The sequence below is a fragment of the Triturus cristatus genome, chromosome 2_1, assembly GCF_964204655.1.
Source record: "Triturus cristatus chromosome 2_1, aTriCri1.1, whole genome shotgun sequence".
NCBI lineage: Eukaryota > Metazoa > Chordata > Amphibia > Caudata > Salamandridae > Triturus > Triturus cristatus.
In genome coordinates, this window is record NC_140581.1 from 997035948 (window position 1) to 997050948 (window position 15001).

At 46.8% G+C, this 15001-nt stretch overlaps 1 protein-coding gene across 2 annotated transcripts in view; it reads right to left on the reverse strand.

Annotated features, from left to right (window-relative positions):
• The window catches only part of DENND4C (DENN domain containing 4C), a 1124311-nt gene that overhangs the window by 853036 nt on the left and 256274 nt on the right, over window positions 1-15001 (reverse strand). For both annotated transcript variants that reach the window (XM_085634595.1, XM_085634603.1), the window contains one exon: window positions 12282-12523. In XM_085634595.1, coding sequence (XP_085490721.1) covers window positions 12282-12523 — 242 coding nt within the window. The remainder of the gene's footprint in view (window positions 1-12281; window positions 12524-15001) is intronic.

A 15001-nucleotide genomic window follows, 5' to 3' on the forward strand; every position in this document is an offset into this window, starting at 1 on the left:
AACTGGATAAGATAATGGTCTGACCAGATGCAAGGGCTTATAATAGGAGAGAATGATGGTACGTTGTATGTCCAGATTTGGTCCAAGCTGTGACCCTTCTGGTGAGTGGGGGAGTGAATGTGTTGGACCAGGTTTAGATCTGTAAGCAGATCCCTCAGTTCTCCAGCTTGGGTGTCTGTGTCTGTTCTATCGAACCAATAATTTAAATCCCCCACTAGGACAGTTTTAGAGTGCTTTATTACATGGGAGGCCAGTTGTTCTGCCAAAAGTACTGGATAATTGGCCATGTATTGGGGAGGACGGTATAACAGAATTACAGTAAGAGTGTGCACTTTTCCCATGGGAGAGTGCCTCTACTCACATTCGTAGAAGGCAAATAATTACTGGATTTCATACTGAACTGTATGGAGTTCTTTTACTTATGAATTATATGCTATGCTGCTAATTTACTGATGGCATATTATGTATTTTGAATATAATACTTACATTAAGCATTCAAAAGGATCTATCATTCTTATGAGAATTTTTCAGAAGTATTTTGTGGACCCGCTTTTAATTTAAAACATGACAGTTCCAATTGGGAGCACCAACGTCCGAGCTACAGGGACTACACTACACTGAGGATTGAAACTGTGGCACTGAAATCGCATGGCTTTAGTTAGGAATCTTGCAAGAGTTCCACACACAGACACCACCTTGTCCATTTCCTGAATACCCACATAGACTTGATGGATCTGGCCACACACCTGTGGTTCACCTAGACGTCTGTATCTAATCTGATTATAAATTCAAAGGCTTCTAGTCCTTAGTACCTACTAAGATACTACTCCAGTAGTAAAATCCAATTCTTTTCCAAATAAATAGGGTACCAACTAACTACCAATCTGGCCTCTGCACTCACCATGGCACCAGTAGCACTCTTGATGAACATTTTGAAGGAGTTGATTTCAGCCAGAAATTAGGAAGAATGCTCGAGCTCAGATCATGCGTGATTTATGTGCAGCCGCTGACAAAGAGGACATATGAATTTCACAAAGTCAGCTGCAAGACTATGTCATTGATAGTACATAGATTTTCTTCCGTATCTAGAAAATATACTCAAAGTGAAACTGGATTCAGACATTTTATGGCATAGAGGAACCAGTTATTAAGAGTTAAGCACCGGCTTCTCAAACAAATACAAATGACACTATGCTTCACCTCACACTCCATGGTGGTTGGCAGAGTTCCTAACTACCAGCTACATATTGAAGTTCTGGGGAAATACAAATGGGCTGTCCAGAGGTCTAGCTTTTACATGGCCACCAACTGTAGTCTTGCCACTAGCCCACAAACCTCTTTGTAGCACTGGCCTCACCTTTCAAGCTGATGTGTTGCGACAAGAGTACACAGACACCAGTTGAGTTGCCTGCCTATAAATTACAAGGCCTGCTGATCTAGGGTGGATTTGCCCAAAGACTTCTGGTTCGAACAGGTGAACTCTCCAGGAGAATAGCGGGGGGGGTGAACTATCCAGAGGAATCAGATGTTCCCCCAATAATTCCTAATGTTTAAGGAGAAACTCAGGCTCACCCTCAGACTGCGCTGGTAACTCCCCCTTGAGATGCCAATACTCAGTATTAGGATCTCCGGAGAAGAAAGAGAGGGGGAAAGAATCATTGCTGAATTTAGGGGGTATTCGTAATAAGGAACCAAGCCAGTATTCTACCACAGAGGCTCTTCTCTGGGATCCACCCATTTACCCTGATACTCTGAAGGATAGAAATGGTACTAATTGTCACCCTGTCCGTGCTCAACGATTGTAATAGTAACTATGCAAGGCTGCTTGCCAAAAAGCCAGGCAATCTACAGCACGCGAATAACCAAGATGCATATCTTTCATTGGCCTGAAGACTGACCACAAGTCCTAGACAAAAAATGCATCAAAATCAAGATTCTGCTCATGACAGACAAAGCAGTTTATGGCTCTGCATCCCCACCTCAGTGCACTCCAATTAACTCACCAGACACATGAAGGCAGCCAAATAAAACCTGCTGCTATTTGCCACCATAGAGTATTAACTTTTAATGTAAATCCATAGAGATCAAAGCTCCCCTCTTCTTGAACTCGTTGCTGCTGCCATTACTACAGAGGCTTTTCTCCGCATACCATTACAAGCCATTCGATGTAACAACGCATAGACTTTACTACGCAAGTTGTTACATCGCATGCGTTGTAACAACACATGCGTTGATAAACTGCCCGATTGGGAGGAGGGTGAGAAGGAATAGGAGCATGGCGCAGGGAGCTCCCTCTAGGTCGCCGAGCCTCTCATGTCGCCGTCGGGACTTCGTGTACAGTCATGCACCGCGGGCGCATGGGATTTGATTTCACAGGAGACCGACCCCAGGCAGGGGGAGGTGACAGGGAGCGGCGGATGAAGGCATAGGGAGAGCTGCCCCCGTCATCATGGAGTGAGGGGCCATGTGCGCCAAGGAGTCACGCATAGGGTTCAAAACATACAAGGAGCAGGTCAGGGGAGGTAAGCCGGGGTGTTGTCCTAGGGGAGGGTCGTGCAGGGGGTAGTTTTTTAGGTTTTAGGCTGTTGTAGTTCTATTTGTGTAGTGTAGAGTAGAATAGTGTATTTGGTGTTAGGGTAGTGTTGGAGGTGGTGCAGGATAGTGTTACAGTGTAGGGAGCGGACTGGCGGTAGGGGCAGGGTCGTGCTTGGGGCAGTGTTTTAGGGTTTAGGGTAGTGTTGTAGTGTTTGTGTAGTGTTATAGGGTTTAGGGTAGTGTTGGGGGGTTGTGAAGAGTAGTGGTTCAGTGTAGGAGATGGAATGGGGGTAGGGGTAGGGTCGTGCTGGGGGTAGTGTTTTAGGGTAGTGTAGGGTAGTGTCTTAGGGTAGTGTCAGGGGTCGTGTAGGGTAGTGTTTCAGTGTAGGGGACGGACTTGGGGTCGGGTCGTGCTGGGGGTAGTGGTTTAGGGTAGTGTAGGGTTGTAGGGTTTAGAGTAGTGTTGGGGGGTTGTGAAGGGTAGTGGTTCGGTGTAGGAGACTGGGTAGGGGTAGGGTCGTGCTAGGGGTAGTGTTTTAGGGTAGTGTAGTGTTTGGGTAGGGTAGTGGTTTAGGGTAGGGTAGGGTAGTGGTTTAGGGTAGTGTCGGGGAGTCGTGCAGGGTAGTGTTTCAGTGTAGGGAGCGGACTGGGGGTAGGGGCAGGGTTGTGCCTGGGGTAGTGTTTTAGGGTTTGAGTGTTGTAGTGTTTGTGTAGGGTAGTGTTTTAGGGATTAGGGTAGTGTCAGGGGTTGTCCAGGGTAGTGGTTCAGTGTAGGGGACGGACTGGGGGTAGGTGTAGGGTTGTGCCGGGGGTACTGTTTTAGGGTTTAGTGTAGTGTTTGCGTACTGTAGGGTACTGTTTTAGGGTTTTGGGTACTGTCAGTGGGTGGTGTAAGGAAGTGTTTGCGTGTAGGGGCAGGAATGGGGCACAGGGTAGGGTCGTGCTGGGGGTAGTGTTGAAGGGATTAGAGTAGTGTTGTGAAGTTTGTGTTGTGTAGTGCATTTGCATTTCGTATTTTGCATAGTGTTGGGGTGTTTATTTAATGTATGAAAAATATTTAATTACGTTTCTAAGTGTTGGGGTCTTTAAAAAAGAAAAAATGCGATGTTAAAATATGCGGAGTATTTAATTTCATACACTTAATGTTTAAAATAAAGTTAAAATTACTCCCCCACCCAAAACCCCCATTTCCCTGGCATCCCTTCCCAGGGGTAGGTTACTTTTAATATAAAATATAAAAAATTGACAATGTACGTGAAGTAGTGGTATGCGTAGTAAAAGTAAATTATTATATTATTAATGATTTTGAGAAGTAATGGAATGGGCAGTAAAAATATGCAAAGTAAAGGCATTTGCGATGTAAAAACATCACACTAAAAGCATGAGTTATATTGGCGTGATAAGTGTCGTCCTATATTCCATATATGCCTTGATCAGTTGAAAGGCAATGTAAAACATAGGTTTCACACAGCATATGGCCAACAGACAACTTATATTTTACGATTTCTTGAACTTATTTGATTCCTTCCATTTCCATTCTTCCTCAGCACTCTGAGGCCTAAACATTATATAAGAACAAACACTTAACATGAAAAGCTCTGATCGCATGACGACATTGAGGATCAGTAAAATATTCTGAGATTCAACTTCTAGCTGATGGTACCATAGGGTGTATTTTGAGACCTCGAGTCTTGCTCATCTTTGAGATCGGCAATTCAGGGCCTTGTGGTGGACATTCTAGGAGCCAACCTATTCTAAGCAATCAATAAGACATAAGACATTTCACTACCTGCTTTATTTGGAAATAAGTTATGTCAAAGGCAATTTAGAGTCATAAAGCAACTATTATCTGCATTGCACATCTACAACGCTTCAAATACAGGGAGAACAAATCCTCTTCACTAGTAGCTCATGATCACCAAACTCAAAGATACGAGAACGGCCAACACCAGAAAGAAAACAGATGTGTAGTATTCTGCTATCTCCTCTCTATGATTTGTGATTGTCTACCCTTCCTCATATCTATTGCCTTTATTGCACTGTAGTTAGAATATTTATATGTCATGGTACAGAGGGAGCGGTAGTTGGACAGTTATGACTGGTGTAACCTGGATGGATGGGAACTTTCTGTTAAGAATAAACTTCAACCTGAACCTCTTGAAGTCTGAAACCTGTTACTACTTAAATATTACACTGACGTAGTCGGCAGTCTTCAACACAAAGGAAAATCATCTTTCAAAGCGGTGAGAGAGATGATCAATTCCTACAGGACCTATCTGACCTGATCTCATCATGCATACCCTCATTCATTGTGGTTAGACTTAAGGGTTGGGAGCATTTCGCCACATACTCACCCGTATTTAGGGTTGGGAGTTAATTGATGTGGGCTCACTCTTTGTCTCAAGGAGGTGTTTGTTTTGAGGACTCAGCTGCATGTGAACAAGGGAAAGTCGCCGTGTTTTGTGTTCAGTGCACTTCGGGGCCTGGAGTATTGCTCTTCCCTCTGCCTACTGCGGGGCATAGCTCCTGTGCCGGGAATCCTCCCGAATACGCCCGGCCTTTCCAGATTGTTGCCTCCCTTCCACCTTGGCGACGAAATGGGTAGGGTCAGACCCAAGGGACCTGTGCGGCCGTCTGGTGAGAACACTGTGTTGCATCCCCCGGTCCGCGCATCCGACCGCCCGGACCCATCCTCAAGCGGGGGGTCGCCTGCTCCGTCCCCAGACAAACTGGATATGATCCTCAAAGAGATCAGAGACACTCGGTCGGCGTTGGAAGGCCAACTGGGAGTGATCTCTGTCGACCTGAACCTCCTGAAAGATGACCACCGGAAGCTGGCGGAGAAGGTGCGGCACACAAACCAGACGGTGGAACCTTTGATATCCCAGGTAGCGACTCACACCGAACAGCTTACCCTCATGCGCCAGCAGATCGATGTCCTACAGGCGCGGGCTGACTATGCGGAAGGGCGCGCGCGCCGCAACAATCTCCGGATAGTGGGATACCCAGAGGGCGTGGAGGGTCCGAACCCCACGACTCATATTGAAAACTGGCTGAGAACGGTGGTGGCCCCTACTGGTCTCTCCCCCCACTTTACTGTGGAAAGGGCGCATCGGGTCCCTGCGAGGCGACCCCCGCCTTATTCTAGCACGTATTCTCAATTATAGGGATCGTGGCCACCTACTACAGGCTGCCCGAGACAGGGGTCCACTATGTGTAGACAACACCACCGTCCTCATCTTCCCGGACTATACACAGGCAGTCCAGCGAAAGCGCTTCTCCTTCATGGAGGTGAAGGCGCGGGTCCGAGCTGCGGGCCTCCCCTTTGCGCTGCTTTTCCCGGCCAAATTGAAAGTGGTCCATCAACAGAGGGCTATCTTTTTCTACACACCGGACAGTGCATGGGACTGGCTGGACAGAAACTTCCCGGAGGTTCTCCCAGCTAGGAGGCTGGATTCTTCAATGCCGCAATCGCAGCGACTCCCACGAAGGTGGAAAAAGACTATGCTAACGCAGAGCACGTCCTCCAGCGTTCCGCCGCAGCGGCAAATCCGAGAGGGTCAACGCGAGGCACTGTGCTCGGCCTCCTCCTTTCGCTCCACCCAGCCTCCGATCAGCACTAGCCCATCCTTGGGAAATTCCATAGACTGACACGGATAGAAGCGTGGCGCTATTTCCATCGGATTCCACTCACCTAAGCAAAGACCCTTTAGAGAGCCTCCCGGACTGATATTCAGACTTCTTCTCTTATTGTGGGGCTTGTTCTCCGGAGGTGCGCTTGGGAGCGAACACCCCCTCACTGTTTGTTGATGACATCTCCTATGCATTTTGCTCACCTCAGTGGGCCTTTGGACCATATTGTGTAATCCGGTCATGTATGGGTATTTCCCCGGCCTGCCCTGTCTTGGGCGCTTCCATGATTTGTACACGCTACTGATAACTCAGTGTGACATTAACCTACTCCCCCACTAGGCAATAGCACTGGTTCAGGTTCTGTAGTTATGATTCGTTTACAGTTTGGTCGGACGCGGTTGGGGCGTTGGACCCAGTATTGGGTAAAAAGGTTTTTGTTTATAGGTTTGCCGCGTGGTCTGAGAGGTGGAGGGTTGGGGGTGGGGCAGGGGGATGGGGGCGGGGGGTGGGGGGAAGGGTGATTGTCTCCTGCCACGTTGACAGTCCCAAGGTCATATGTCTTTATATCCTGGAATGTGAGGGGCATGGGCTCCATTCAGAAACGCCACAGGGTAGTAGCCCAGTTGCACCGCCGTAAGGCTCAAATAGTATGTTTTCAAGAAACTCACCTGATCCATGCCGAATCCCTGAAATTGCAAAAACGTTGGAGGGGTCAATTCTATGCCACTTCATACTCCGCCTTTTCTAGAGGGGCTGCAATATGGCTCCAGGCAGGAGTCCCCTTTTCCTTGTTAGAGAGCCGGATTGATGATCTGGGTATGTATGTGTTGTTACGGGGTCTATTAGATGGCTCGCCCGTAGTGCTGAGCTCTTTGTACGCCCCTAATGTGGATCAGGTACAATTCCTCTCCCGGGTTTCCGTGGCCTTGTCTGACTGGAGTGACTGTCCATGGTTGCTTGGTGGTGATTTGAATGCTGTTTTTGATGTTGAGCTGGATCGATCTCACCCTACCTTGGCTGGTACTGCTGCGCGGACCCGAGCCGCGGCCATGGGTCAATGGGCACGGGGTTGGAATTTGCTAGATCTTTGGAGATCGCAACACCCGACTGATAGGGAGTATTCCTTTTATTCTTATCCTCATCACTTGCATACACGCCTGGATTACTTTTTGGGCTCGCCGACTTTGTCTTTTGCGGTCTCCCATTGCACTTACTTGGGCAAAACCCTATCCGACCACAACCCTATCGAATTGTGCCTTTGTTTGGGGCCGGTCCCCAGCGCCGATACCGACTTGGAGGATGCAGCCCCTCCAGTTAGAGGACGAGGTCTTCCGGGATACCTTACAAAAGGCGATCAATACATACTTTACTGTTAACGAAGGCACTGCCTCGACACGTTCCATAGAATGGGAAGCCTTTAATGTCTCTATACAGGGGGTGTCCCTGAGCTCCTTAGTGGGGGCCCGTAGGGAAGTGATCCGGGACCTAACAGAACTGGAGGCTGCGCTGCAGGTACATGAAGTAGAGGCCCAAACGGACGAACAGGCTGAGGAATCCTTAGAGACGGCCAGAGTAAAATATGCGGAGGCTCTAGAGCGTCTTCGCTTATTAGATTACAGGGCATACACTCAGCGCACGCATTCGGAGGCTGACAGGGCGGGCCCATTACTGGCGCGGCTAATCGCCCCCCCAATTTGCCCTACTCCCATCCTGGTCATTAATACCGCGCAACACGGACAAGTCCAGACCCAATTGGGGATAAACTTGGCGTTTCGGACCCATTACGAGACACTCTATGGGGCGCATCCAACGCCGGGCACAGATGCTGTGAACGAGTTTCTGATGCAGGCGAACTTACTAGTGCTCTCTGCAGCAGAGATCCACGACTTAAAAGCGCGGATTACTTTGGCCGAGATCAGAGTAGCTATTAAGTCCTTAGCCCGTGGGAAGACCCCTGGTTCTGACGGGCTGCCCATCGAATTTTACTCCACTTTCTCTCCTCTATTAATCCCCAAACTACTTCAACTCCATACGACATCACTCGCGAAGGGGAGGCTGGCCCCTACCACTCGGCAGGCGACCGTCACCTCCCTCTTAAAGCCAGATAAAGATCCCTTAGATATGACATCCTACCGGCCTCTATCGATCCTTAATACAGAATATAAAATTCTTAGTAAACTCCTTGCTAATCGCCTTCTCCCACTCCTTTCGCGGTTGATCCACACAGACCAATGCGGCTTTGTCCCACGGCGGAGTACATCGCTGAATCTTCGGCGCTTTCATGCCATCTTGCACGCCTCCGGGCTCCGCCCAGCAGGAGCGGGGTGTCTATCCTTGGATATATCGCAGGCCTTCGATACTTTAAGTTGGTCTTATATGCTGGAGGTATTGGCAAAAATGGGCGTTCCCCCAGAACTATGTGCCTGGATTCAGCTGCTCTACACCGCCCCCACGGCCAGGGCGAAGACAGGCTCGATTATCTCCTCAGCCTACCCTATCTTTCGGGGTACACGCCAGGGTTGCCCATTATCGCCTATATTGTTTGTTTTGGCGCTTGAGCCGTTGGCCCAGAACCTTAGGCGGGCCATGGTTCCCCATGGCATTCCGATGGAGGGTGTCCTGCATTCGGTCTCGCTTTACGCAGACGACCTGCTGCTGTACTTTCGTGATCTCCAGGCCAACATGAGGGAGGTGGCGGATCTTTTTCTTCACTTTGGGGAGATATCCGGATTGCACCTCAATGCTTCTAAGTCCGTAGCCTATTCCTTTAGTGGCACGTTCACGGCTCCGGAGCTCCGTTTCGGGCCCTTGTCCTTCAGGGTGGCACCAGTCACTTGTAGGTAATTTGGGATTAATATCTTTCGATCCGTGCCGGATGTCATTGCAGACAATCTGGTGCACACAATCTCTTCCATACGTTTCCAAATTACATTTTGGAATACATTGCCTCTTACCATAGCGGGGCGGGTAACGATATCTAAGATGGTGATGCTGCCTCGCCTGCTTTACCATTTCGTCGACATCCCGGTGGTATACCCCGCTTGGATCTTTCGAGAGTTGGATGCACTGCTGATCTCGCTGATCTGGGGTCCAGGGAGGCATAGGGTGGCATTAGCTAAGCTGCGGCTCCCGAGTGGCGCCGGTGGAATGGGAGCACCCGACTTTCGGACATACTGCATTGCTGGTCAGCTGCAGTGGTTGGCCTACTGCCTGGCCGGGAAAAACCTGTTTGAAATCGGCTACACCCCGACCCAACTGGCACGTGGTGCCTTGCAGTCGTTGCTGTGCCCCGGCACCCCTAGGCCATTGGACCCCCCGGCCCTACTGAAGATAGCGCTCCATTATTGGACAAGTGTATGTAAGTATGCTAAAATCCAAAATCCATATTCTCCCAACATGCCGCTGTGTGGCCTCCCCACGAGGCAGGGAATTCTGAGCGCCGGACAAGTACGGCCTTGGACACAACAGGGGGTGGAAACAATAGGAGCCTTTTTTCAGGAAGGCAGTTTGATGCCCCACGTGGACTTTGTGAGGGTAAACGGGGTACCCGACACCCAGTTTCTGTTCCATGCGGCGATCTCCCGGTATATCCGGACACAGTGGCAGGCGACCCCTGTAGAACCCTCAACATTCCACCTCCTGCGCTCCCTTCACATAATGGGCCATGGACGTTTTCTGGTTCGTTGGCTTTACCGGGGCCTCCGGGAACACACACAGATCTCCGTGGCTCCTCTCAGGTTGCGGTGGGAAACAGATTTGTCCCGGGCATTTAGTGATAGAGAGTGGACCTATATATTGGAATACCCTAAGAAAGTGTCCCGCAATTGTAGGTTAAAAACTATTCAATTGTTTGTCCTCCACAGGGCTTACTTACTCCCCATACACTAAGTAAGATGTACCATACAGCGGTTGCGGCCTGTCCTCGTTGCCCGCACCGGATGCCGACCTGATGCATATGCGGTGGCTCTGTCCGGCACTGCGGGGATACTGGGGTAGGATAACGCACGTCTTAAGTACAATTACCGAACGCCCCTCCTGGGACGCAGCAGAGGCTTGTTTATTGGGTCTTTTACCGCTCCCCCTTAAAGCGAAACTGATGCGTCGTTTAGCCAATCTGGCATTAATGCTAGCAAAGCGCCTGATAACACAGCGTTGGAAGTCTCGTGCCCTGCCGCGTGTAGAGGCCTGGGGAGAGGAGGTGTTGAGATGGTCGGTGGCAGAGCAAGAGGCGCTGTACCGTGAGGAGAGTCGGGGCTGCGCAAGCGTCCTATATCCCTAGAATGGGCACACCTGACTGAGCTGTTTAAGAGTGAGGTGGAGGAGGGGGACCATTCGCCAGAGTCCCCCTGTACGAGCATGTCAGCGGATGTGATTAGTGATTGGGGATTGAGAGAACCTGTCCCCTGACACTGAGTGATGAAGTATCCCGAATGATTGAGGCCTCTTCCTGGTGGGTGGTGGTCTGTGCCCCCCCATACTCCGCTTGTTTTCATTTATTTAGTTCACCCCCTCTTGCTGCGTTGTTCGACCTCCTTCCTTCCCCTACCGCACGCTTGGGGTGTGGTTTCCATCTCCTCCTCGACCCCCCCCCTCCCCCCAGGGGTATTGCTCTACGGCCCTCAAACTGAATTTTTGTGGCATGGTTGGTACGGTGGGTGGGTTTAGGGTGGGATTGGGAGTTGTGGGATTGTTGGGCGGGCACCGCTCCCCTTGTGTACAGTATCTTGAAGGATGGGAATGTAGCACATAACAATGTACATAACGAGTGACCTTCCTAGCCGTCTTGCTACATTTTCGGAATGTATCGACGACTATGCTACATTTTGTACAGGTTTGCACAAAACACCTGAGTTGTCTCCTTTGCCATACATATACTTAATGTGATTACAACAGTCCGTAACTTACTGCTCCTTCTCATGAAAAATCTTAATAAAGTTTGTTTAAAAAAAACAAAAAAACAAGTAGGTCAGAATGCAGCCATCTGCCTTAGCCTCAACCGGTCTAGTTGCATGTATGTTGTGGATTAAACTCTAAAGGCGCCCCACTATTAAATGTATTAGTTTCAAGTCACTGTGCTCTCTCCATGTGGTGCTGGTTGGCACTGGTCCCACTTAGTTAAAATCATACTTTCTATCTTTTAATACTTTTTATGCCCAAAGACTGACATCGCTTCAAAGTGTCCAAAACCAGTCTCTCGACAGCAAGCAGTAGACCATTCTTTTATCTTGGTGTGTCTATGGAACAATCTCCCTCTAGATTTGTGCTCCAGTATCGTCACTCTGATCTTTGCAAAAGGCTCAAACCGCTATTTTTGCAGAAAAATTAAAGCTAGGAACTTTTGTGAGGTCGTCTTAGATAGCTAGGATGCCTCAGGGCAGTTGTGAGCTCTTGAACTTAGTTCATTCATTAGATGGAGACAAGGGAGAGAAAGAAGATAGATCATTTAAACTATGATCCCGTTAAAGGCTTCGAAACACACCAGAGATATCGGTTACAAGGTTTTTTTATGAAAAAAAGGGTTTGGAACAAAGGATAGACACCATGGAGAATTATGTCAAAAAGGGGCCTAGGGTTCAGAAGATGACATCTTTCCAACATGGTTTACCTGCTAACCTACTGCATGCTGAAAATAAGGTGAGACTACTGAAATAGAACTGGAAGACAGTCAACCAGACGGCCTTCAGGATCGCTGCCAGAGCCCCACTTTTAGGTTAATGTTTAAAATTTGCATTTTGCTGTCTTTCAAGGGACAGTAAAGTAGGACTTTCTCTTCCTTTCCTCTAATTCATATTCTGTTGAGGAGTTAATGGTACCAGAATCTTTTCAAATGCGGTGTATTTAACACAGACATTAGAGGCCTGAATAGCTACCTATTCCATTGCACTAGCTTGTTCACTTTTTAACGCTATACTATTACAGTTCATTTATTTAACGCTTTTTTCGTGGGAAGGGAGATTAAGTGGTTAGTCATAGCCAAGATTATAATGCAGGTTTCCAATGAGAAAAACATCATGCTAGACAACTGCTAAATTGCACATCAAGTTTCTTGTAAAACATCCTAGGAAAAAAAACAGTTTTTGCCAAATCTAAAATTAACATTGTAGGTTACCTACTTTTCTATCGGAAGGGGGTGAGGTCCAGACACAGACAGCTTGTATATAAACATGAGAAACTTGCGAAACGTTTCAAAGAAAGGCCAGTAAGATAGAAGGCAGATACACTTGTTGGAATTAATCGTTTTTGTGGTGACCACTTTTTTCTCCACCGCAGTAAGAAGGCCCAGCTGCATCTGCTGTTTCTCGGTCAAAGAGTCCCGTGGGTAAGCCTCATAAAATTGTATTGCAGCACCATAGACCTACAAATGAAATGAAAGATTTATTACGACAATAGTCTTTATGTAATGAATATTTTGTACTAGAAATATCTTTAAAAAGTCTGTGCATGTGTCAAAACATTGCAACTAATAACATGGAAAAAGCTGCTGGAGCAATAATTACAATGGGAAATGGTAGGCAATAGGCCAACTCTACCCCTGGGGCATTTAGGTGGATGGCACAGGTTAAATGTAGCAGAGAACTTGTGAGTGACAATCTGATGCACAGTTTGAAAAACAAAAAAAGATAAATGATTGTACAGTAAAAAAAAGGGTTTCTTGGATGGTAAAGGAATAAAAGAGTTTGCCTTTAACGTGGCAATCTAAAAGAAATACAATAAATGAACGGGTTTCTTGGCAAGTTTTATTTTTTCACTCTTCTTTTGTGTTTTCTCATGTGAAATTTTGGTTGTCTTTGGGGTTCACACATCACGACAATTACACACGTTGTTGTACCAAACAAAGCAAAAGTTAGGTTTCTAATGGTACTCCAGTTGAATCCTCATTAACGCCTTAAGAGTTGAAGTGCTCTGGAGCACTTAAAAAAACTCAATCTCTCTCTATATATATATATACAGAAAAAGGCCTGGTTGGCCGAAACGCGTCGGTGTGACAGACTGGCTCTGTATTCTAATTAAAACAGATACAGCACAATACTCCAGAGTGCGGCGTCCTTTGTTTCCAAAACCGCAACCTCGGCCACTGGTTCGGCCCTACGCCTGCACCTGCGCGCTCCAGCTGGAAATATTATATATATATCTATTCACTTAAAAAACCATAGGTTTCACACATGTTATAGTTAGCTGGACATTTCACTCGTAAAAAACCATTGAAATTCCCCCGTTATAGTTAGTTCAGATAACTATCACTCGCGCGCCCGCAATCCACTACTGATGACGTCACATATTACATCACTCATGACATGGTCAGTGGCATCACTCATGACATAACTGATGACATCATCCTTGTGATAGAGTGGCGGTCGCGCGAGTTATAGTTATCTTAACTAACTATAACGGGGGAATTTTAATGGTTTTTACGAGTGAAATGTCCAGCTAACTATAACATGTGTGAAACCTATGGTTTTTTAAGTGAATTTGCAAGGTTTTTTAAATACTAATTCCTAACTATAACGTTTGTGAAACCTATGGTTTTTTTAAGTGAATTTGTAAGGTTTTTTTAAATGCTAAGTTATGTATGTTTTATTATATTTTTTATATATTTATTTTACAATAAGCTACCTATGTATATAGTTATAGATTGACTGTATCCTGTAATATGGAATGGCTCGTTTAAAATGTTTTTTTAAATTTTTTTTTAAGGTGGAGAAGTGTGGCTCAATGATTAGAGCGGCAGACCCTGATGCAGAGGTCTAGCCAGGGACCAGGGTTCAATTCCCCACCTCGGCGGGTCTTGGGCTTAAAAATAAATTCCACGGACCTGATAATTCTCGCCTCGGTGCCTATTCCAATCATGGAGTCCCACGCTGCAACTCTGGGCAATAGCTTGCTTAATCTCCACAACGGCCCCCACAACGCTAAGGATGCCTGGCCTCCACCTTGGGGGTGCCCAGGAGTGGACGCCTCACAGGGGAAGCCAGGATGGGTTCCACAGCGGTATTCGTACAAGCGCCTTGAGACCCTTGCGGGTGAGTAGTGCGCTATACAAGTATCAAATTTACATTTAGTTTTGAAAATTTCGCGAGGATTCGTCAACCGGCGCCAAAGTTATTCAAAATAGAATTTTCAGATTTCCTATGGAAACACGGTCCTAACTATAACTATCTACTGGTGACCGCCAGTAGATAATATATCCATCTATCTAAAGAACCCTGCAGACTTCCATGCGGCAAAAAGAGAGTAAAGGACACCAGAGGTAGGATGGCAAGATTTATTCCTCACAAACCACCGTTAAAGTGTTTACGAGCAACAAAGTGCCCTTGATCACAATATATATATATATATATATATATATATATATATATATATATACCCACACACACGTACACATATTTATAAATACACATATATATACGTATATACACATACATATTTTTTTCTTCATTAAAACTCTGACCCCTGCCATGCACAGTTTTGTCATCAAGAATTTCAACGCAAATGTTGTAGTGATATTGTCAACGTCATACAGGATGTCATGAGTGATGTAATATGTGAGGTAATTAGCAGTGCATGGCGAGGGAGCGAGTTATAGTTACCTTAGGGCATGAGTTATAGTTACATAAGATAACTGTAAATTGTGAATTGGAGTGGTTTTATACATTTAAAACAACTTATTTCAAGTGACATTTGCACCCAACTATAATGTTATATTAACCTCTGTTTTTTCAGTGAATTTCTGGGATTTAACGCAAAGTAATATTTTAATACCATACATCATGCTAATCCCGTTGCGTACAGTAGACGGCAGGGCCTGACCTGTGTCCAGCTCCTGCATCCGGGG